We start from the raw sequence: 24,602 nt of genomic DNA on the forward strand, positions 1-24,602 counted from the left end.
AAATAGAAAAGTTATTTTAAATTGTAATAATATTTCATAATATTACTGTTCTTATTGTATTATGGAATAAATCAAATAAATGCAACCTTGGTGAACATTTAAAAGAGTTCTTTTACCAACCAAAACTTTTGAATGGTGTTATGTATGCATTCTAAAAAAAAAATCTGTAAGATTAGGGCGCAGTGCACTGGAATTTTTCACAGTTTTTTTTTTTTATACATTGCATTCTGTTGTGTTTTAGAGTATTACAGGTGACCTACCATCCAGCAAACATATATAATTTGCTCTTCTCATACTTGCCTGATCAAACTTGCCCAGGTTGGCTGACATCAGACTGACCAGTTGACCTGTGCTGATCTTGTCCAAAACTCGGCTAGAAAGTTTCAAGGTCTAAGGGTCAAGATTAGGAGATATTCATATACTGTTATTTTAAAATACAGTCATTTTATTGTATATTTTGTGCTAGTATAGATGGCCCAAATTTTGAGGAATTATATTGGTGTCAGGGACAGATAACTGTAAACAGAGAAAACTAGACACAAACCTTTTTATAGATTATGCTAAACAGTGCGATCCTGATCTGCATACCCAGGCGGTGCAGCCCAAACATGGCAGGCTGGAGCAGGAGAAAGCGGAGAGTGAATAGCAAGCCAAGACCAAAGGCAAGAAAGTAACCATTGGCTCGCTCGGGTTCATGGACCGGGTCAAATGACGCAATTATCCGCCCTAAAAGCTGTGGCTGCACTGTTTTTGTAGCCTCCTGAAAAACAGTAACAGAAGAGGCATCTTAATTTTCATATTTACATACTTAGAATTACAATTTAAAGAAAAACATCAATATAAATTGATGTCCAAAGCACATACAATAAGAAATAAGAAAAAAATTATAAAATGAGAAGTGGATGAAAATCTAGCAAGAGATGAGATGCTGTAAGATCTTCACTGGGAAAGTCACACTGCACTGTTACCTGCAATACACAGCTAGGAATTACACAATGTCATACCAATAAGCCAACGATATTCACCCACGTGCCAACAAATGAGCAAATATACACTTCATGCATTTGGACTCTCTTGTACTAAGCTGTTGTATTTAGAGATCAGCACTCCAATCGAAGAACAAAAAGAAACTACACAGACACTATCTGGACACTTACGCCTATATATAGGAGGAAGCCAAATAACAGAAAAGGCCGTATGAAGCATCGTGCCAGTGCTCGTAGTAGACTGGGCTTTTTCCTTCCAGATGCAACTTCTCTGTCCCATTCTCTGTTTAGGGAAAGAGAAAAAACTGAATGTAACAGTTAAACAGTATCCACCCACCCACAATAAAACGGGTATTGTCCACATTGTTTGGTGCACTCCTATATAACCAAGGTGATTTAGCTAATTTATTAAACAGAGCAAAGTGACTTGACAAGCATGAGGAAATGGCAGAGACTGCTCCAACCTGTTAATTGAATAAAAAGTTCAAAGTCCCAGCACATAAGAGGAATAACAGAAATGCTCATCATCTATCACTCACCAGGGGCCTGGCAATTTAAAAGGTCGCATTTGATGCCCATTAGCAGGACACTGGCATGGATGTATTGTGGTTTACGTGAGACATGGCATGGGAGGAACTTTACTGGAATGGGCAGGGTGACATTTAAGGGGGTTGCCTACATTTTATACGTCTTTTCTCCCTTCTTTTGTCATAAAACATCACACAAACACTTAAAGGTGTGATGTTTGGATCTGGTAAGTAACAGGAGCTTTGAGGACACTGAAAGTCACAATAGAAACCAAGACTGTCTGTCACTTTACTATGTAAATTTGCTCACTTTACAGAAAAATGTGAGTCAGACTTCTTTTATTCCAGTTCCAGTTACTCAATGTAGGAAACATGAGGAAATATACTCAGTAATTAATAACTAAATACAGAGGAAATATCAATATATATTATTTTTTAACATGAAGTTGTCCTTAATGCTCATGCAAATTAACCTGAACGTATTTGGAAATGCAATAAACGTGTTTCAGTCACCAGAATGATGGGGTCTTTTCTATATAAACCTATATGAATAAATCCATTTTAAACAACATTTATAAATCACAGATTAAATAATGCATGAGGAAAAGGTGAGAATGCAAATACTAACTTCTCCAACCGCTCTGCAAGGATGTCTGCAGCATCTTTACTGGGAGCTTGATAAACATCAGATGGCCTCAGTTTCTCCTTAAAACCCTTTCTCATTATGGGGTTTGTCCACCTGTAAACAGTCAGAACAAACGTTGAAAACTTCATTATTGTTATTTAAATTTAATTAAAGTGAACTTTGGTTATTTTTAAGGTTAAGTAGCCCACGTGTAGTTATTTTCTAATATATCATAATGCACAGTTTTATAAACACGCTGGAGTTAAGAATGGTGTGCGAATTATTCAAATAATTTGATGTTTTTCTCGCACATACATTTTCATTTGGCGACCTTAAAGACACTTCAAACTAAACATTTGTGATTTTTACGATGTTATGTAACTCTGAAAGAAAGCGTTAGAACGGCGCACTGTTGCTATGGTTACCTCCTCAGTCGAGTCGAACCCAGCTTCTGTTTGTGATTTACAGTAACGTTAGCCTGCTGGTTACATTTTAAAATTCAACTTTAGAACTTTTGAGGTTTTAGAAGCGTTGTTCGAAAACACTGTTAAAAAGTTTTGCCTATACTTGCAAAGTAATAAAAAGAAAACTTTCTTTAGTGGTTTGAAATTAAACGCTGCTGTTATTAAAATGGTTCTATGAATATAGCTATCAGTCGTCAGGAGTAGTTTATGTAGCCTTGAATAAACTAGAAAACTATTTCTGGTATTTAAACACTAGTGTCCTAAAGCACAACAATTTGTTGTTGTTAGTACAAATGTGGACACACAAAACATCTCAAACATTTCTTATTTCGGTTGCATCTTACCAGAAGAAGTATTTTGAGAGGTAGCTGGCATCCTCCACAGGTGATCTCTGCATCCTAAAAGTACCCCGGGGGTGACACGCTTACATCGGGTGTCAGCTTATCAGCACTCCGCTTGAACGAAGGATTTAGGAGCTGTCCTCCACCGCGCGCACGGTTTAGTGCTGAGATTGTCGATATACGCTGCCAGTATTTAGATGATGAGGAGAATTTCTCTTGTCTCAAATCGTTAATAAGGAGTAACTCGCTTATAAAGAGCGCATACTCACAGCAGCGCTGTGATTCAGTGAGAGAAGTGCGCTCTCTCAGCCCCAAATGCCACAGATCCTTTGGGCACGTCATCCTCAAACTGTCAGTCTTTTACAGAGATGCTCACGTGCTGCTTTACAAGAACAAGTGGCGTGTCATCAGCAGAGAACTTTCGTGGTGTTTGAGAACACTTTTAACACATGAAAGTCAACTGCTGCTATTGTTTTATTTAGCACCTTTCCTGATTTCATAATGCGTGTCAATGGAAAAAAAAATGGAAAAAGAAATATCTTCATAGTTAAAATAAATGAATGACAAAAGAGATTTAAATTCTTCATATTGTAAAACAAAATAATAGAAAATAAAAGAGAAGAGATTGATGTCTAATGGAGAAGAGAGATATTTTTAATAGATTTTAATTCCATTGTTCAAAAGGTCAGATGATCTTGCTTCCGCTGAAGCACAATATACTCTTTTTAATTCTTAAATTATTATGGAAAACATGATAATTTTTAGACAATCTTGTGGAAACTTGAGCGAGCAAATTTGAGTCTGTGGAAACTTGGGCAAACTTAAGTTGATGCAGCTTGAGTGCTGCTACCATTAAATCAAAAGGTATATATGAAAAATATAGGCTATGAATATATTGAAATTATTTTATTATTATTATTATTATTGTTTTCACTTACATTGTCCCAAACTTTATGATTCAAGCTTCCCTAAAAAGCCAGGAAGAATTTTTGCAGAGTGACATTTATTGCAGGCCTATATATAGGCTTCTTCCAGTGCAGCTATTGTAAATTATGTAATTGTTTTGATAAGCAATGCTTATTCTCTATTCAGTCTATTCAGTGTTCCAACTCATCTTGCAATTTTTTTTTTCACTGAAAAATGTTAAGGTAGGCTACAGCATCCATGAATTCACAAGAGAAGACTTTAGTAAACTGACAATCTTAACCAGATATAACAATAGGCAACAATGTTAGTTAAACATACTCCTGCAAATGTTGAAGTGAAGTTTATTATGTCTTTAGATAATCTTTTTTTTTTTTTGCTTTCCAATTTGAATATATCTCAAATACATGTCTATCCATTTATCCATCCTCTAAACTGCTTTGGTCAACATGGGAACACTAGTGTCTCAGGGTGCAGATGTGACAAACACCCTGGTCACATGGCCAGTCTATCACAGGCTCATACTGTATAGCCTACATGGCTGTAGCCACGGTTTGAAAATTAGTGAGGTCTGGGAAGGGGTTTAAGAATAGTGCTATAGCCTAATTAATAATCTCTACAAACTCAATACATAAACACTTCAAAAGAGATAGACATGTAGATGTTTTGAAAGGCGTTTCTCTGTTTTGGAGAGATAAAAATTGTTAAATTATACCATATTTAATGCATTAAAATTTGTTAATACTTTAGGTTAGGAGTGGATAATGTTATCGGTTGTGTAGTCATGCAACAATATATTACTGTAATAGTTTTCATTAATAACATTGCTATATAGTCAATAACTTTGTCTAATGTCCTTATGATTGTTTTTAGCATAGCTATTCATATTTCATTCTGTAGCCTACCTCAGGTTCTACAAATCTACTGTTTTTGATAACGTTTGTGACGGATAATATTATGATTTTTTTTGACATTGCCTTACCGAATTTGTTATCCTGTGACAGGTGACAGAAATGTGGTATCCTGTCACCTGTCCAAGTGCCAGTGATGCAAAACAAATGAAAAAAAAAAAATGTTTTTTCAAACATTTTTTTTATTTCAAATCTTTTGCAAATGTCGCTAACCCTAAACTGTTACTTCTCACTTTATTAGCTTTTTAAATTGTCAAAACAAGTGGAAAAGACAAGTAAAAAAAAATGCTTCTAATAGCTAGATCTGGCAACACGCCACGGAGAAAGCAGCGCGCCCATAGACAGTAAAAGAAAGCACGCGCGCCCTCACTCACTGCCACACAGGTAATCAACTCAGGCCTAGTTCACATTATTGCAAACTGTCTAAATGTAATTATACATGCAGACACTCATATTAGGAGTTTTAAACATTCAGAGAACAAATTTTATTTTTAAACATAAAAAGTTTCCCTCATAGCTGGCAATGGCCATGCTTACGTGGGTTTAAAGGTGCTCTAAGTGATGTCACACATTTTTTTAGGCCAAAACATTTTTTGTCACATCCAGCAAACATCTCCTCACTATCCGCTAGCTGCTTGTCCCCTGAACACACTGTAAAAAAACGGGGTGTCTCTAGACACCACAGGCTCCACAAACAACAAGAAAAACAAACTGGGCTCACCCGCACCACAAAACATAAGACACTGTTCCAGCCAATAACTGACAAGAAAGATTTGGGGGTGGGGTTTGGGGGGTTAGTGCACGGATGAGGAGGAGGGAGGGTCTAGCTAGCCTCCATATTGTTTGACAACAATTTGAACGTCAACAAGAAGTTACGACTCCCGGCATCGCTTAGAGCACCTTTAATTATTATCAGCCAATTAGATTAGAGAAGAATATGCAGTAAATATTTAACTAAAACTGCACTTAGCTAGAGCTTTATTTTCTCGACATTACTATCTTCATATATGAGAAGTAGCACTAGATTGCATTCATGGTAAAAACAAAACAAAACAATAGCCATTGTGGAAGATTTAAGAAAGCGAGTAATGCTTCTTCATTGGTCGTTTCATTAACATACACACGTGGGCGTGACTTCCGGACACGTCATTACGTCGGACGTCAATGAGAAGTTGCAAATTATCAGGTGAACAGGAATAATCCTAATAATTCACCATAGTCATGTTAAACGAGATTGGGTATGCCTTTCCTGCTGGCGATGAAAGCGATGGGAGTAACGACGAGTGGGACATTGGGTATTCCGATAGTAACAAAAAACCGTGCGCTGAGGTAAAAGAAAAGGTTCTTTCCCACGTCCAACAACACTCGTCTCGCCACATGTGTTAAATTTTAGCTAGCATTTGGCCGTTTAGTTTAAGATAGTTATGTACACAAATTATTTGTATTATTAAAAATGCAACCTGTTTTCATCTTGCTTGCAGTTCTCTGAAGCACATGTGAATGGAGAAGATAAAGTATCCAGTTTGAAAAGGGCCATTACTGCAGGGAATGTCGACCTGGTGCGCGAACTCTTAGACAGTGGTAAGTGCTTGTATTCATAGCTTTTATTTGGCAGACACAAGTCATGAATTTATATTTTAAGAACGTTTCACATTGTTATCTAACAGGTCTGGACGTGGAGACACGGCTCGGCTTTGGCTGGACTCCTCTCATGTGCGCTGTCCATGTGGCCCACTATGAGCTCGCCGAACTGCTGCTGGATCATGGTGCAAGTGCAAACTTCAGCAGAGGTAAATGGAGACAAAAGTTTCAAAAGACACTCATAATTCCATTGGTTTGTGTATCAAAGCTTCATATCTAATGATGAATGGGGGTATTAAGATATTTCTGCATGCGTTGTCACCTTTACTTTTGGTTTTAAAGGAGTAGTAATTATATCTTCCTTAAAAACATAGCACTCACATGAGATAAGGGGCTTGTCCTAATACCCACATTTGCGTGACATAATTTTCCAATATTTTCAAGTGTTGTAAAGTTTTTGCAGAGATTTATTTACACATTTCAATGCTTTGTATTTTAAACTTTCGAATGTCTGTTTAAGATTATGCAACAGACAAAATTCAATAGTGAAGCATTAATTTAGCTGAAAAAATTATAAAAAGCTATTGCAGACGTTTTACAAAATACACATAATAATCTCTGCACCAATAAAATGTGCAACATATCATTTACCATCAACATATCGTTTATCATTACAACCAAATTGTATGTAATGTATAATTAAATAAAATGCATGAATCAGTCTTGTGGTTTTGGGGTTTATGAGCTTCTGAGCATAATGGTATACGCTTCGCTTCAAATACTTAAACCACTATGAATCAATATAAGGGATAGTGTGGATTTAGCATGTGGTAAGGGCACTGAGCACTGACCTGGGACAGTCTTGCACACTTACTTCTTATCACAAGCAAATGGCCAAAACCGCATGTGTGGGTTTTTGAGGCACTTTTGCTTGCAGAATAAAAAAAGAAAAAATATTCAGTGCATCCTTAAGAATTTAAATTTGATTTAAATGGTTGAGTTTGACTAGGTAAGAGCAGGTGCTGTCAATCTGACGTTGCACTACATGGCCTTCCTGTGACTCTTGTGGGTTTTTATTGGAGAGGATGGGGTTTTGCATCAGCCACAGGGAAGGAACCCAATGATATCAAATCAAAAAAGCATGGCTAGACTTAATCCTTCAGGGGGAATAGTTTGGTTTTCATTAATACGGTCAACATTAAGGCAGTTTACATTCTTTTTATTTCAACCCACGTGCTAGAGAGGATCGAAACCAATTAGAGTTCGCCTTAGTGTCCTTCATCTGTCATTACTTAATGTTTGTGACGCACATGCCTAGCCATTGTAACGTGTAATTAATCTGATGGTGTGTTTTTGGTTTACACATTGGCTATCTTAATTTTTTTTTTTCAAAATTGAATGCATCTGTTGGTCACGGTCAAATGTCGGCACATGAGCAACTTGAAGTGATGCAGACACTTCCACTGTGCCCACTGAGAAGAGTTCCAGAGGGGGTCTCAAGCAACTGAAGCTGCGGGCTTAGACAGGAAATAATTAACCGTGAATGCAGCTGCCACTTCCTGGTCTGTGTTCCGCACAGAAGGGGAAGAATGTAGAAGTGATTGATAATGGCGGTATACAGAGCGTGGTGCTGGCGTCATTGCGTTGGCCCAACACTGGAGCTTTATTTATTTTCCTGCTCCACCGCAGACGCAACTAAACTGTGTCTGCATCCTACTCCCAAGCAGACCTGCTCCTGCAGTCTAAACGCAGCTATCATCACAACACACAAACCCATAACATAGATGCGTCTCCTTTCTGCATCAACACAACACTGAGACTGCTCCCGGTCGGATACGTGCCTGAAGCACTAGCAGTGTCCAACATCATTGGGCCATATGAGACTCGCGTGAAGTATGTACAAACATGTGTATCCTGTGGTTTGAGCAGTACCACAGCAGAACTTTTTAGCGAATTATAATTTAATTATGAAGTGGTATGTCTGTGTTTTTCTCTAACTTCCTTATGTAGACCACTATACAGTTCTGATGGCTGCTTGCACAGCAGCGTCTGCCACAGAAGAGATGATATCCAGGTGTGTGACTCTGCTGCTCAGTCGCAACGCTGACCCGAATGTCTGCAACAGGTAAGAAATTAAATCTTAGGTTTTTTTTTTCCTGACAGAATCTGGCTTCTATCTGCTTGTTAAGTCATGACATAAGGAATACAGTTTCTGCATCCAAGTCTCTACTCCTTTCATTTGGAATTACTATCTCAACAGCCATTTATGAGCAATGTTTATTCATAACACAGATCTAAACTTTTAAAAACTCACAGTGTACACTACAGTCTCAGGGTTCACGTCGTCCTGGACACCAATATTTTAATGATTAATAAAAGATGAATCACTGTCTGGCCATCTCAGATTTTGTTATTGGGATAAAGGAGATTGTATATTGGCACCATTTGTTGTTTGCTTTTGGCATCTGAAACCGGTTATGTCAGACTTGACTTGTTCTTTGTCATTTCTTTAAAAATATTGTTGTTGACTACAGTGATTTCTCAGGTCATTTGCCTCAGTGCTTGTCAGTTTCATGCACTGATCTACTTGAATTAAAGGTGCACTGCACACAGTGCTTTTTTCCTGATACGACAGTCAGTTTGGGCTTTTATTATTTCATGTAGCAGCGCAGTCATACAAAAGTTTTCAGTTACTAATGGCATACTTATTCCTTTAGTAAATATGTCCAGTCAGTGACCGGGGTTACCAAAAATCCAAAGTATTCAGCTAGGCCTTATAATAGGATCTGCTCCATTTAAAATAGCTTTTATTGGCCTACCTGTTTTATTGATTATGCATCTACTGTTGGTGTGCTTGAAAGATATATATATATATCTTAATATCTTAATGGATATTTTTCTATCTCTACCTGAAAAAAAAATATTTTTTTTAATATTCTTTTTTTCTTATTTTTATACATATCCTTTAAATCGTGAATGACTGAAAGTCATGGGGCTGTGGACAATGAGTGGCCTTTAGTGTACAGTTTAGTTCAGGCATAGGCTTGGGTGTGCACTTGTTCAGCAAATAAAGTAACCTACACACGTGTTTCATCCAATAATGGTATCATTAGTTCAACAAAACACTTGTAAGGGTGGACCGTTTGATGATTTACTTTGCATAGGGGCAAGAGTGAGCAATGCAAGCAGTGTATTCGTGCAAAGTACAATCAGAGCAGCAAAGGAATGGTTCGCAATCCGTTTTCTCCTTAAAGGGAGTCATTTTGCAAGCCTTCATGTGACACATATATAGTAAACGCAAATGTTGTTCACTTTGCTGTACTTATTGAAAAACATATTCCCCCACATTCTGTTTTCTATTGTGTTGTGCAAGTTTGTGATGAAAGTTGAATGCAAATTCACCAGGGTTCAATAGAAGCAAGTAAATGTGAAACCTGACCAATGCTAAAGGGGGCACTGGGAACAATCAGACTTTGACTGCAGCAAACGTGCCTAGTGTAGAGTTATCCATTTTAAAAGACCTTACTGTAGACCTTCATCCTTCATCTCATCTGCATGCGCCCAGGTCTAACACTGGATCCGTCACAAGCACTGTCTAGCCCTGTTGATTGAGGATATGTGAAAAAATTCTCCCAGCAGCTACAAAACATTAACACTGGCCAGACAGTGTTTCAAACAAGTCTTCCCAACAGCTCTGTTTGGGAGGTGAAGTGTACTCAATCGTGTATTGACTGAAGCATTCTTCAGGGCAGCCTCCAGCTGCTTATCATCTGCCACCCAAACTGCTCACATGATCTGGAGTATCAACAAGCATGTTGTTCACTTGGCTGGTGAGAAAGTGATTGTGTCCAATCCAGACAAAATATTTAAAGATTGGTAACAAGGAACAGGGAGATGCTGGCCAGTGATGGGCCTGTCAAACCTTCATCCTCTTCCTCTGCCATCGCAGTGCTCCATACATAACCCACAAACTGCAGCAGCTGCATTTCCCTAAATCTTCTTGTTAACAAATACAGTATGCTTAGACTAAGCCAGGCAGAATTTGGGAAGATGGTCTGTTTCAGATTAGTTGAGATTCGTTATTTGAAAATTGCTGAGACGAAAATTTGACATTTGGTTTCCATTCTCTTTCACGTGTGAAATCACAGGCCTATGGTAATTGTTGAAATGCCTCATTATGATTATATAATTTAATCAATTGTATAATTATAAGAAATTAATGGGACTGCACAGTTAATCAAAATAAAACTGAAATCTCAATATTTCATAGTGCATTTGTCAAATCAAAGGTTGCCATTTAAATAATTACATAGTCTGTTGCACATAGTGAGGCACAGCCATGTGTTCATTTAAATGCATTCGTATTTTACAGCATTTCATTAGTATTCTGCCAAAATAAAAGCTCAAGGATTCGAAATGTTCAAACTTGAGGGATTGAATGTTTGAAAGTGAAAAATGAGTATTGTCACTTAGTATTGCGTCATTTATTCATTTTTATTTTAATCAACAGTAATATAGTTGTCCTGGTTTTTTTGATTTAGAGGTCAAACTAATAATAATTATAAATGATGATGATGATAATAGTTGTAATTAATTAACAGCAATATAACTTTTGCCAAGTTGTGCAGCCCAATAAATAAATACTTTTAAAATATATAAAAAAAAAAAGTACTGTATTTATGTAACCATTAACCAACAGAGAACATATGCAAATGTAATTAAATTATTTTAATATTTAGCTTTCTTTGGAGGTAAATAATTTACATTTGATATATTTTACAAATTTTTTTTACCTTTATTCTGCAGATCTCACAAAAAAGATATTTGAAGAATGCTTCAACTGTTTTTGTCCATACAGTAAAAGTAATTGGGGTCCAAAACAACAGTGGACTCGTTTTATGGAGCATAAATAAATAAATAATAATAAAATGATTGTGATTTAATATTTGAAATAAAATAATAGCAATATATTTTATTTCAATATATATTTTTATTTCAATATATACAAGTTGTGCATCCCTATATACAAATAAAATATAAACAACAACAAGACCAGCATATGACTATATATAAAATATCAACAATAAGAATATACCGTATCTTCTGCACCATAAGGCGCACCGGATTATAAGGCGCAGTCTCAATTACCGGATCTATTTCTGTACTTTACCCATACATAAGGTGCACCGTATTATCAGGCTCACGGCTGATTTTTTTTGAAAATTTAAGGCTTTTCGGTGCGCCTTATAGTGCGGAAAATGCGATATAGTATTTTATGTTTTCTTGCGTGTCATGTGACTATTAACCAACATCAGGGAAGCAGGAACATGCAAATGCATTGTTAAATTGTTGAAATATTTATATTTCTTTCTTATAAAGGCATTTTAAAGATTTTACATTTAAGAGTTTTGGCTGTGGGGTTGGTTTTGTCCATACAATAGAAGTCATTTGGGTCCAAAACAACAACAAAAACAAAAAAAATCCTCTTTTGAGTGACGCAGAAGGAAGCAACATTGCAGGCACTGAGATGATATTAACATGCAGACATTTTGACATAAAAATGTTTCAAGCTTTAATTGTAATGAGAAGTCAAATCCAGGCGTCAATGGGCCCAGTGACCTTACACAAAGCATGTTTTGCTGTGCATTCAAGTCTCCTGCAAATACCTCTTCCTTTCTTTCATGTAGTTTATTTGATGATGTGCCCAGTGAGGCTTTTGAGCAGCCATGCTGACGATATGTTGTTCCAAATGATTCTGATTTCAAACATCAGTTTAGTTATTGTGTTGCATTTATGTGAGAAGCATTTTTAGCAGATTCTTACTACTCCCATTGAAGTAAATACTTGAAAGTTATAATGATAAATCCCGTTTACAGCAATTATTACCTTGTTTTATTGATTCAGTAAGCTTTATTATTCCTCCTTTTGGTTTTTGTAGGACAGCCTGGGAAAATGCGTTTAAGACTGCACACATTTGTCACAAAAACCGTCACTGAAGGGGAAATGCGTAGATAGTGAGGAGATAATGTCAAGATGAAGAATGATGATGCCCTTGCTCACCTGTGCCTGATGTTGTAGAGTTAAGTTCACCACCATCACATTCTCAGGGAAATGCCACCCAGGTTGATTGATAGCCTCAGGAATTTCCCATAAATTTAGGGTGTGATGCTTCACACTGTGATGTGTAGATAAAACTGTATATTTACGACAGTGACACAAGCTCTGAATGCAGATGACTAGAAAGTTCCTCTTTTGTGCTAGATTGTCCTAAGTAAGGTGTAAAATGTTTTTGTCTTTGTTTACTTTGGTGCAGTAGTACTCTTTATGGTGATTTTGATTATTCTGAATGGAGTTTAATTTAAGGGTGATTTACAAACAGGGGTATCATAAACCTGTGTTTATAAGGGAACGTCAGTGGTTATACTCATTTGGTGCCCCTAGTAAGCAAGATATCAGACATACTGTAACGAAGTTATGTTTTAGTAGCTCTTCTTTGAGTAAATGTAACTGTAAAAATTTGTTAGCCTAGAGGTACAGTTTTTATCATACGAAATTATTTAAAATTTCTATTGAATACAATAAATACTGTAGTTATTTTTGTAATAAACCACGATATATGATTAAACTTGACAGCTAGTGATTCTCATTTAATCAAGAACTCAAACCATGAAATACATGTTTACTCAACAAATGTTGCCTTGGCAAGACATTTTATTTATTTTCATTGAGTTTAAATTTATGTACTAAAATATCTACAAAAAAATGAAAAACTACAGGTGAATCTCAATAAATTAGAATGTTGTGGAAAAGTTCATTTTTCAGTAATTCAACTCAAATTGTGAAACTTGTGTATTCAATTCAGTGCACACAGACTGAAGTAGTTTAAGTCTTTGGATCTTTTTATTGTGATGATTTTGGCTCACATTTAACAAAAACCCACCAATTCACACTCTCAACAAATTAGAATATGGTGACATGTCAATCAGCTAATCAACTCAAAACACCTGCCAATGTTTCCTGAGCCTTCAAAATGGTCTCTCAGTTTGGTTCACTAGGCTACACAATCATGGGGAAGAATGCTGATCTGACAGTTGTCCAGAAGACAATCATTGACACCCTTCAAAAGGAGGATTAGCCACAAACATTCATTGCCAATAAGCTGGCTGTTCACAGAGTGCTGTATCCAAGCATGTTAACAAAGTTGATTGGAAGAAAAAAGTGTGGAAGAAAAAGATGCACAACCAACTCAGCGAACCGCAGGCTTATGATGATTGTCAAGCAAAATCGATTCAAGATTTTGAGTGAACTTCACAAAGAATGGACTGAGACTTGGGTCAAGGCACACAGACATGTGAAGGAATTTGGCTACAGTTGTTGTATTGCTCTTGTTAAGCCACTCCTGAACCACAGACAACCCCAGAGGCATCTTACCTGGGCTAAGGAGAAGAACTGGACTATTGCCCAATGGTCCAAAGTCCTCTTTTCAGATGAGAGCAAGTTTTATTCCACAACATTCTAATTTGAGGTGCACCTTTATATGAACATAATAGGTGGTGGAAAAAAAATCTAATAAAAAAATTTATAAAATGGTACAACATTACTTCAATTTATTATTAAAACTTTAAATTTGAAATTTGTGAATAGAATAGAAAAATTTGTGCAAATTTAACATTTTGGAATTTGGTTTAAAAATCTGAGAGGTCATGTTGTTTACAGAAAAATGTTGGTACACGGGTATACAGGAAGTGACACCACTTGAATTTCTGTGCTGTCTGAAACTCTCAAGGGTTTTAAGATGGTGATTTATAGCAAAAAAAACACCAATGATGCAAGTCACTATGCTTTATCACTATTACACTTTAGCTTGGTTCAATTACATCTCAGTTTACTGCAATAAATGGCTCATGTTAAATATAAATGTATCAGAGAACATAACCCCTTGTATGTGTGATTTATTGCCATCAGCATGATCGCAGTAACATCTGGCAGTTCTGTTGTCTTTATTTTTATTTTTGTGCCCTTTTTCAGGAGCAGTATGACGTGTTTGATGCTGGCAGCCAGAGACGGCTATTGTCAGGTGATTAATATGCTGGTTTCACATGGAGCAGAGCTGAACTTTCAAAATGATAATGGACTAACGGTAAGATCATCAATAAAGGTGTAGAAATAATTACATTTCTCTATATTGTTTTTAACCTGCATTTTATCATATTCATTGTCCATTTGTGACTATTATCTAATATTATTATTATTATTATTTTTTTTTTTTATATTATTTGTATTTTCTTTTTTTTACATTTATTTGTAGCATTTTTTCCTTTACTAAGATAGTGCAGATCAAAACTGTCAGGAAGTGAAGTGGGAGAGAGATAGTGGGGCAGGATCAGGAAAGGTCCTTGATTTGGGATTCGAACTCGGGACACCCGTAGTGCAACAGCACTGTATGTCAGTGTGCTGCCCACAAGGCTATCGGCACAGACTATCTATAATTATTGCATTTTCCCCTGGATTACACTTTAATATTATTCTGATGGAGCAGGCCCTCCTAATAGCAGTGCAGTATGGACGTGAAGCGGCTGTGTTAAAACTGCTTCAACTAGGAGCGGATAAGTTCATCAAAACCAAAACGGGGAAGACAGCAGCTGACATGGCCAAAGTGTTCAATTACCCTGAGGTAGATGTCTAATGTCCGAAATCATAGAAATGTTTTCTTTAGACTGCAGTTAAATAAAAATTCGCTTTTGGTCTTGAGAAATATTCAAATCATTGCTCTCTTCAGATCTCCAGGATCCTTGATTCTACAGATCTCTCTACTGTAAATGGCAATGCACCCTCCAAAGCTGAAGCGCTGTATAAATTCCTCAATCAAAACCCTGATCCTTCCTCTGCCTGCAAAGAGAGGTGAGCCTTTATGTCTGTGACTTGGCTTGTAACACCCTCTAGTGGTGATTGAAAATGAAGCGAAATGCTTTTTTGAAAGATATTTTAGTGTTACAGAAGATTTATATTTCAAATAAGTGCTGATCATTTGAACTTTCTATTCATTAATGTTTGCACTGGCTTCCAATAGCTGCTCGCATAAAATTCAAGTCATTGATGTTTGCCTACAAAACTACCACTGGCTCTGCACCCATTTACCTAAATTTGTTACTTCAGACTTATGTGCCCTCTAGAAGCTTGCGTTCTGCAAGTGAACGTCGCTTGATTGTGCCATCCCAAAGAAGCACAAAGTCACTATTACGGACTTTTAAATTAAAGTCCTTAGCCATCTTCAAGAAACGGCTTAAAACACATCTCTTCCATCTTTATTTGACCCTCTGACTTTAACACTCACTGTTCTAATTCTATTCTTTAAAAAAATCTAACTACCTTTCTAATCTTTTTATATTCTATTTTCTTTTCATTAATTATGCAATTGTATGTGTAAAGACCTCTAACACTAGCTTGCTCTATTCTTTTTTTTATTCTATCTGTTTTCTTTATATTATTTAAAATCCCATGCTACGTGTACTGTGTTAACCTAACTGAGACTTGTTATAGCACTTATATATCATTGCTCTTTTTGTTGTTTTTGATTGCGTCCACTGTCCTCATCTGTAAGTCGCTTTGGATAAAAGCATCTGCTAAATGAATAAATGTAAATGCGTGTGTGTGTGTGTGTTTATATATAGGGGTAACAGAAGAGCATAAATCACATATGCTGGTCCTCACTATAAACTATATTTAATCGTTTTACAAATCAACAAAAAAGCAGCTGGGCTCAGATGTCAGTATTGTAAATGTGGGTTCATTCTTTTGTTTGATCTTACAGTTTCTCCAAGCTGAGTGATATTGAACTTCTGCTTAATGGTCTGAATCTGGATCATCTCTCAGACATCATGGTGGTGAGCCAGTCGATTTTATTTTACCATAACACTAAATAAATGTTTATTGTAATGCACTAACAATAGAAATCTATGGGGCCAGTGTTGCCGGAAGTGTTAAGCTTATATTTCTGTTAATGTTACATTATTCAAATGTTTATTAGCTGATCTCTGAAATTGTTAAAATTGTCCTTTTGTCCGTTGGCATTAGTTTTGTTGGATTAATTAAATTATGGTTGTGTGTTACCAGCACAATTCCTGTAGATGAATGTTGGTTTTAAAATTTGTTCATTTGCAATACTGTATGATTGCCCCATAGACCTTCCTTGTAAATGAATTGCAATGTTGATTACCTATGTTGATTTTCTGAGATAATAACTATTGTCTATATTGAATATCCCTTTTCTCATGTCAACTCTGTGTCTTTTTTTTTTACCGGCAGGAAAATGATGTCACTTGGAGTGACCTGTTGATCATGGAGAAGGGGGACTTGGAAAAAGTAATTTAGATCATGCCTTTTTAATAGATGAGAATATAAAAAAATTGCTAAAAATATAATGAATTGGATTTTTAGATATACATATTTTTAGATATACATCTAAAAAACTACATAGGTTATATCTCCCATAAAATGTTGGTTTACAATAAATCAGCTCTCTTTCTCTTAGATTGGCGTAACTAATCCTGAGGATCAAAAGAAGATTCTCAGCACCATGGAGCAGATGCACCTTGATAAAGTAGATCTGGACACCCTGACGCCTCTTAATAACATAGACAGCGGGTAAAGTTCATTTAGCCTCAAGCAAATCTAAACTTTTATTGCATGTTTATTATGTATCCACATCAAACCCAAACCTTGTTTCCCATGCTGGTAACAGTCTGTAGTGCAGCTAAAGTGCTGTAGAACTCATAGCAGGACAACAGTGTCTTGACAAGGCTTCCATTTAAGCCTGTCTTAATGGTTTAAGCTCTAGTAATGATTTGTAAGGTGAGAAATGAACTAGTGCCGTTTCTGCATGCTCCGGATTCTGACGGATGATGGCGAGTAGGCGGCGTGGCGGCCATGTTTGACTTTAAAGTCTATGCTTAATGAATCTAATCAATCTGTAATTTCTTTATTCCATGTCAGGGAGGTACAGAGAGGGCAGACGGACACACAGTAAATTGTGCCGTTAAATCCTCTTCTGATAGCTGCTCCATAAAAACACATTAAAGGGATATAGAGATACAGTGAAATTCATTGCCATAGTTGATTTCCTGTCTAATGAGATGTATATAAACATAAGCAGTTCATAAGTTGTTTCCGGATGATAACTCATTAGCTTTGATACTAAAGTTATTGTTAGAGCAAAAGAACTGTTATTTTAAACTGTTAAGCTGTTTTTTTTTGAGTGGTTGGATTATTTAAAATATATCCGCTAATTGACAGTGTATGTGACCTGATACAAATAGATGGATCTGCTCATGGTGCCTGTTGGGACGGTGGCATTAACCTAGCACTTAGTCGACCACAAGAGCCTATCACTCATTCAGTCATAGAAAAACTAACAAAGTGACACTCAGAGCCCATCTCTCCGTCCTGAAGGAGATAGTAACTCCACAGTGTCTGACAGTGTTTACCACAGGATCTGACAGAGTGTTAGGAGAAGAAAACGGCTGCTTGGGGAAATGCTCTGTTAAGATAACACTGTCAACATTGCGTGGTATGTGTGAGCCATTACAGGAGTTTGAAATTGTAAGTGATGGCAGAAGTACGCCAAGAATACCGTCACCAAATTAAGCGATACCATTGGTCATTTAAGAAACATTTGCTTCAGCTTTCAATGTTTGTGACTTTAGGATAAAGAGAACCTGAAGGAAATATTAAAGTAAACAATGTTTTCACTTGGTTGATAGCATTTGGTGATAGATACATTTTATAACATTTTTCGGGGACAATAAGGTTCAATAGTTTACATTAGTTAACTATAGTTAAAATGAACTAAGAATGAACAATACTTCTACAGCATTTATTCATCTTAGTTGACGTTAATTTCAGCATTTACTAATGCATTATTAAAATCACAAGTTGTATTTGTTAACATTAGTAAATGCACTGTGAATGAACAAACGATGGACATTTGTTTTTTTATTAATTAACATTAACAAAGATTAATAATAAATAGTGTAATAAATGTATTTTCATTGTTAATTCGTGTTAGTTAATACATTAATGTTAACAAATGACACCTTATTGTAAAGTCTAACCCCTTTTTCTTACACATGATTTGATTCTTACATGTTTTGTTCATCAAGATAATCTTCACAAATGAACAAAACCTTTTCTGAATTTTGAAGCCTAAATACAATCCGCAGATGTAAAAAGCTAATCATAGGCTATAAACAAATTTTAAAATGTATTCAAAATGTTCCAGAATTGTTTTTGTAAAAATGCGTACCGTGTGTGTGTGCGTGTGTATATATGTATGTGGGTATGTGTGTGTGTGTGTGTGTGTGTGTATGTATGTATGTATGTATGTATGTATGTATGTATGTGTATATATATATATATATATATATATATATATATATATATATATATATATATATATATATATACAGTACAGACCAAAAGTTTGGACACACCTACCCATTCAAAGAAGGCATCAAAACTATGAATTAACACATGTGGAATTATATATGGAATTATATACATAACAAAAAAGTGTGAAATAACTGAAAATATGTCATATTCTAGGTTCTTCAAAGTAGCCACCTTTTGCTTTGATTACTGCTTTGCACACTCTTGGCATTCTCCTGATGAGCTTCAAGAGGTAGTCACCTGAAATGGTCTTCCAACAGTCTTGAAGGAGTTCCCCGAGAGATGCTTAGCACTTGTTGGCCCTTTTGCCTTCTGTCTGCGGTCCAGCTCACCCCTAAACCATCTCGATTGGGTTCAGGTCCGGTGACTGTGGAGGCCAGGTCATCTGGCGCAGCACCCCATCACTCTCCTTCTTGGTCAAATAGCCCTTGATGCCTTCAGTGTGACTCTACAATTTTCATAGTCATGAAAATAAAGAAAACTCTTTGAATGAGAAGGTGTGTCCAAACTTTTGGTCTGTACTTGTATATCAACAAATAAGAATATGGTGACATGACAATCCACTAATCAACTAAAAACACCTGCAAAAGTTTCCTGAGCCTTCAAAATGGTCTCTCAGTTTGGTTCACTAGGCAGTTGTCCAGAAGACAATCATTGACACCCTTCAAAAGGAGGATAAGCCACAAACATTCATTGGCAAAGAAGCTGGCTGTTTACAGAGTGCTGTATCCAAGCATGTTAACAAAGTTGAGTGGAAGGAAAAAGTGTGGAAGAAAAAGATGCACAACCAACTGAGAGATCCGCAGGCTTATGATGATTGTCAAGCAAAACCGATTCAAGAATTTGAGTGAACTTCACAAGGAATGGACTGACACTGGGGTCAAGGCATCAAGAGCCACCACACACAGACGTGTGAAGGAATTTGTCTACAGTTGTCGCATTCCTCTTGTTAAACCACTCCTGAACCACAGAAAACGTCAGAGGCGTCTTACCTGGGCTAAGGAGAAGAACTGGACTGTTGCCCAGTGGTCCAAAGTCCTCTTTTCAGATGAGAGCAAGTTTTGTATTTCATTTGGAAACCAAGTTCCTGGAGTCTGGAGGAAGGGTGGAGAAGCTCATAGCCCAAGTTGCTTGAAGTCCAGTGTTAAGTTTCCACAGTCTGTGAAGATTGGGGGTGCAATGTCATCTGCTGGTGTTGGTCCATTGTGTTTTTGAAAACCAAAGTCACTGCACCCGTTTATCAAGAAATTTTGGAGCATTTCATGTTTCCTTCTGCTGACCAGCTTTTTGAAGATGCTGATTTCATTTCAGCAGGATTTGGCACCTGCCCGCACAGCCAAAAGCACCAAAAGTTGGTTAAATGACCATGGTGTTGGTGTGCTTGACTGGCCAGCAAACTCACCAGACCTGAACCCTAGAGAGAATCTATGGGCTATTGTCAGAGAGGAAAATGAGAAACAAGAGACAAAAAATGCAGATGAGCTGAAGGCCACTGACAAAGAAACCTGGGCTTCCATCCCAACTCAGCAGTGCCATAAACTGATCACCTTCATGTCACGCAGAATGGAGGCAGTAATTAAACCAAAAGGAGCCCCCACCAAATATTGAGTACATGTACAGAAAATGAACATACTTTCCAGAAGGCCAACAATTAACTAAAAAAAAAATTTTTTTTTTATTGGTCTTATGAATTATTCTAATTTGTTGAGATGTTGAGTGAATTGGTGGGGTTTTGTTAAATGTGAGCCAAAATCATCACAATTAAAAGAACCAAAGACTTAAACTACTTCAGTCTGTGTGCATTGAATTTATTTAATACACAAGTTTCACATTTGAGTTGAATTACTGAAATAAATTAACTTTTCCATGCCATTGTAATTTACTGAGATGCACCTATAACCGTTAGCAACTGCATTTTTAAAAATGAGTATAAAAGCTTTAACAAAAGCACACGGCAAATTACTGTTGTATTACTGTTGTATTTTATGCAATAGAATAAAAAGTAAAACTGTCTTAAGCTTGTGTTATTTCAGGCATTTAACCAAAAACCCATCAGGGCGATGGGAAGTGCTAAAATGCTAACTCATTTCTGGGTTTTGGCCTACAAAAATGTGTCTTCCCTGCAGCACTCTACTTTGAAAAGTCTAAGCATAAAGGAAGTGGAAAGTTTAACTACTTTATACGTTCATGAACAAAGTGTGTCATTTGTGAAATGTCTTCTTTTTCTCAGGAGTGAAGATTTCCTTAACTTTCTGATCAGCCTGAAACAGCAGTGCTGTTACTTGACAGAAACCTTACAGGATGTCATCAGCAGATTCCCACGTAGCCCTGCTGAGGTCTGTTGTGTTTTTAAGTGTCTAAGTTCTATGTAAAGCATGACCAGTTAGAAGTATTCCTGTCTGTTTCTTTAGTCTCATACAGCCAGGCTTTTGATTTGTGGCAGTCTGGTCTACATTGCTTTATTCTGACCAACCACCCACTTAGAGAGAGACGTGTAAAGCAACCAACAACAGTTATTTTTGATTTTATGTGCTGCTTAGGAGTGGATCTGAAATAAAAATAATTAAAATAACGGTATATTAGCCAAATGGTTGCACACAAAACACTGTAAAAATGTGAGGGAAATGTATAGACATTGTCAAAATTCACAAAAAGATAGGGTTTTTTCCCCAATTATCCATGACTACAGTCTTGAATTAATGGGAACAAATGAGTTCAATTGTATTTTAAAACTTGACGTCATTTCAAGTGTTTTCAGCTGAGGTGGCAGTAGGCAGACAGAGCTATTGTATCTCACTTTTCGTGCCTACTTGTTTGTGATGCCTTTTGTTTGACAGGTTGTTCTTACATGTGATCCCAAGAAAGAGGCTCAAGCCCTTTGCTCCGAGCTTGTAACTCAGACAGGAGACCTCCAGAAAGAGATTCTCTGTCTTAAGACCCTGCTCAGCAAGGTCAGTCATGTCCACATTCCTACATGTCCTCATCTTTCTTCTTCTCTGACGCTTCTATTTACAATAGTTTTGTCTAGTAAAAATACTGCGAGAGCAACAGGGGCAGCTGTTTCATCCCTCTTAGATGTTCCTATAATCTCTTTCATGATGATGAAGTGTAATCATTTGTGAACAAATAAACTGAGGATGTTATCCGCTAGCACATTCCAGGGAATTTCTACAACTCATCAATTTCCAATGTGATATTAGATTAATTAAACGTGTTTGTAGCTTGTTGTAACTCCTGTTGTTCTCAAAGCATTCAACATTTGATTGTGGCAGCCCATCAAAATAGAATCTTAATAGAATGCTTTCTTGCTTGATGTTTTGTCTTTTGACATAAGAAACATTCCACTTCACCATAACTGATAATCATGCTGTGACACATGTGAAATACTGGGTTTTGGGAGAGTTTTAACCATGGAATATAAAAGCAGATTGAATCCCTCTCAGACCACCGAGATGTAGATGAGTTTGTTTGTTCATCGAAGAAATTTAGCATTACATCACTTGCTCACGAATGGATCCTCTGCAGTGAATGGATGCCACCAGACTGAGAGCCCAAACCGCCTTATAAAAACATCACAGTAATCCACAAGTAATAAGAGTGCACTAGACTTGAGTCCATCAGTTAATACCTTGTGAAGCTTAAAATCTGAAAGTTTGTCAGAAACAAGTCCATAAAGATGTTTTTAACTTAAACCATTGCATCTGGTTAAAGTCAGTGATACCGCTTTCTCCAGTAAAAAATTCATCTGGCCTAAATCAGAATAGAAATATGCAAAGATTAAGCACAGTTTACAAGCAAAAACTGTTCGAATCGAATATGTTGGTGGATTTTGAGGACAATAGGGGATGGAATGGAGAAAGCATTATTTCAAAATATGGCTAGAAGTGACAGTTTAAAGTTCAAATGTTTTAATAATGGCTTCGTTTCTTACAAATACGTAGCTTTTCATTTCACAAGACCTTAATTGATGGACTGGAGTCATGTGGATTACTTGTGCATTGGGATGTTTTTATCAGCTGTTTGGACTCTCATTCTGACGGCACCCATTCACTGCAGAGGATCCATTGGAGAGTAAGCATGTGAAATCTGAAATACTGGGTTTTGGGAGATGTAATGCAGAATTTCTCCAAATCTTTTCTGATGAAGAAACAAAATACATCTACAACTTGAATGGCCTGAAGATGAGTATATTTTCAGCAAATTTAGATTTTTGAATGAACCATTTCTTTAAGTTTCAAAAGCAAACAGTATATGGTGCTATTATACATTGATGGTGTGCTCTAATAATAATAATAATTTATTCTTTTAACCCTTATTTTCTCTTAAGACGGATCACACAGAATACAACTTTCAGCTTCTTCAACCAGTTTCCAATAATGGCCAGAGAGGAACGTCCCGCAAGAGGTTTGCTGCTGTGCTTGGACTTGGAATGCTTGGAGCAGGGCTTCTATTTGTGCTGTCACAATCAAAAAAACTGAACTATTTTTGAGGTTATATTTTGCAGTGATGTATGTATTTTAAGTTGTTACCTCAGTATTTTATTAATAATTGTATGTTCTAGATTTAGGTTAAGAATATGTTATGATCACCCTTTTTGTGGTGCTACTCTAGACTGTTATTCAAGTAAATATGTTAAATGATCTTTTGGTTTTTCAGACAACGCACTTCATAAAAGTTTTCCCAAACTATGTTTTCCTTCTCTTTACTTTGTTTGTAATCACTGTTGTCAACTTCTATTACAGCGGCATCTGCTGGACAGACCTGGACAATTAGCATTTTGTGTTTTGGAAATTGTGTTTTGATTTTGCTGGGTGGCCCAAAAAGAAAAGTCATAGCCAGTCGCTGTCTGTGGTGCTGAAATGTCATTTCCAGGTGCAGGACCCCCTTACAACTAAATTCATGATAGAAGCTGGTTACTTGGTCAGTCTTGTTCAGTTTAATTGAACAATTGCTTGATACATATTCATTTTCAAGCTTGAGGGGAAAATGAAATGTAATATGGCATGTGCAAGCAGTTTTCTGAAAGCCCTGTTCTGAAAATGTTAGCCAAGTTGTCGTTGAGCAACAAACAATGGCTGCTCTTATCTCTTTCATTTCTTGTAGTTGCATGCAAGTATGCAATCAAAGGTTAGGCCAAATATAATGCATGTAAAAGAACCACTTCAATTGATATGTTCTGCTATTTGACTCTCACTGGAGAAAGATGAGACGTGAACCTTTCCTCCAGTGTGCTGTAACAATGTCAAGTATATGTTGTTCGATATAGGTTCAAACATTTTTCACAATGTTGGAATTGCTTGTGTGAAAGGGAATGTTGAACAGTTTCTACAAGTTAAAATCTTAAAGTCTAGCAACTAAATCTTGTAGAGATCTCAAATTTTTGAAAATTTTCCAACACTGTTCTATGTAGCCTATTCTTATGGTTTTGCGATGTTTATGAGAACAGCAGAGTGCTCCTATAAGCTAGACAAACTTTTCCTTAGAGAAAACCTCCACAAAACTTAAATACTGTTATTATTTCTAAGGTTAGTAGAGTTATACATGACAAAATGCATTTAGTTTTTAAAGAATTAATCCTATATCAGTGATGGGGTGCCAAAGGACATTTATTCAACCGATTGAGATCCCATAAAATTTCAGATTTTCTCCCCTCTGTAGTCCTGAAATTCATTGAATAAGTTGAACACTGGTTACAAGCATGTTCTTTTCCAACCAATCCAATTTTGAAGGACTTAACCCATCAATCACAAAATTTGTAATGGTTTTACTGGGCATAATGGGTATTGTGGGTCGCTACTA

At 36.5% G+C, this 24,602-nt stretch overlaps 2 protein-coding genes across 3 annotated transcripts in view; one reads left to right on the forward strand and one right to left on the reverse strand.

Annotated features, from left to right (window-relative positions):
- cftr (CF transmembrane conductance regulator) overlaps positions 1-3,279 on the reverse strand; it is a 33,735-nt gene extending 30,456 nt beyond the window's left edge. The window contains exons 1-5 of the mRNA XM_059506505.1: positions 2,947-3,279; positions 2,142-2,252; positions 1,158-1,269; positions 545-760; positions 301-390 (exon numbers count right to left, since the gene is read on the reverse strand). Coding sequence (XP_059362488.1) covers positions 301-390; positions 545-760; positions 1,158-1,269; positions 2,142-2,252; positions 2,947-2,999 — 582 coding nt within the window. The 5' untranslated portion in view covers positions 3,000-3,279. The remainder of the gene's footprint in view (positions 1-300; positions 391-544; positions 761-1,157; positions 1,270-2,141; positions 2,253-2,946) is intronic.
- Positions 3,280-5,895: 2,616 nt separating this feature from the next.
- On the forward strand, positions 5,896-23,488 carry asz1 (ankyrin repeat, SAM and basic leucine zipper domain containing 1). 2 transcript variants are annotated; one of them, XM_059506506.1, is made up of 13 exons: positions 5,897-6,107; positions 6,260-6,359; positions 6,446-6,568; positions 8,370-8,484; positions 14,388-14,499; positions 14,899-15,033; positions 15,139-15,260; positions 16,171-16,243; positions 16,665-16,721; positions 16,891-17,003; positions 21,034-21,139; positions 21,641-21,754; positions 23,131-23,488. In XM_059506506.1, exons 1-13 carry the CDS (start codon positions 6,000-6,002, stop codon positions 23,290-23,292), a joined length of 1,440 nt encoding a protein of 479 aa, XP_059362489.1. In that variant the 5' UTR covers positions 5,897-5,999; the 3' UTR covers positions 23,293-23,488. The 2 variants fall into 2 exon arrangements, with proteins under 2 accessions (XP_059362490.1, XP_059362489.1); XM_059506507.1 differs by lacking the exon at positions 14,899-15,033 and having other exon boundaries at positions 5,896-6,107.
- The last annotated feature ends 1,114 nt before the right edge of the window (positions 23,489-24,602 follow it).

Source organism: Carassius carassius, chromosome 23 (assembly GCF_963082965.1).
Source record: "Carassius carassius chromosome 23, fCarCar2.1, whole genome shotgun sequence".
NCBI lineage: Eukaryota > Metazoa > Chordata > Actinopteri > Cypriniformes > Cyprinidae > Carassius > Carassius carassius.

Bases quoted from the DNA above. Each gene is read 5' to 3' on its own strand.
- asz1 (XM_059506506.1), top strand. From the start codon at position 6,000: ATGTTAAACGAGATTGGGTATGCCTTTCCTGCTGGCGATGAAAGCGAT. The intron at 6,569-8,369 runs GTAAATGGAGAC...TTCCTTATGTAG, and splicing joins AAGTGCAAACTTCAGCAGAG to ACCACTATACAGTTCTGATG. The intron at 17,004-21,033 runs GTAAAGTTCATT...TCTTTTTCTCAG, and splicing joins CTTAATAACATAGACAGCGG to GAGTGAAGATTTCCTTAACT.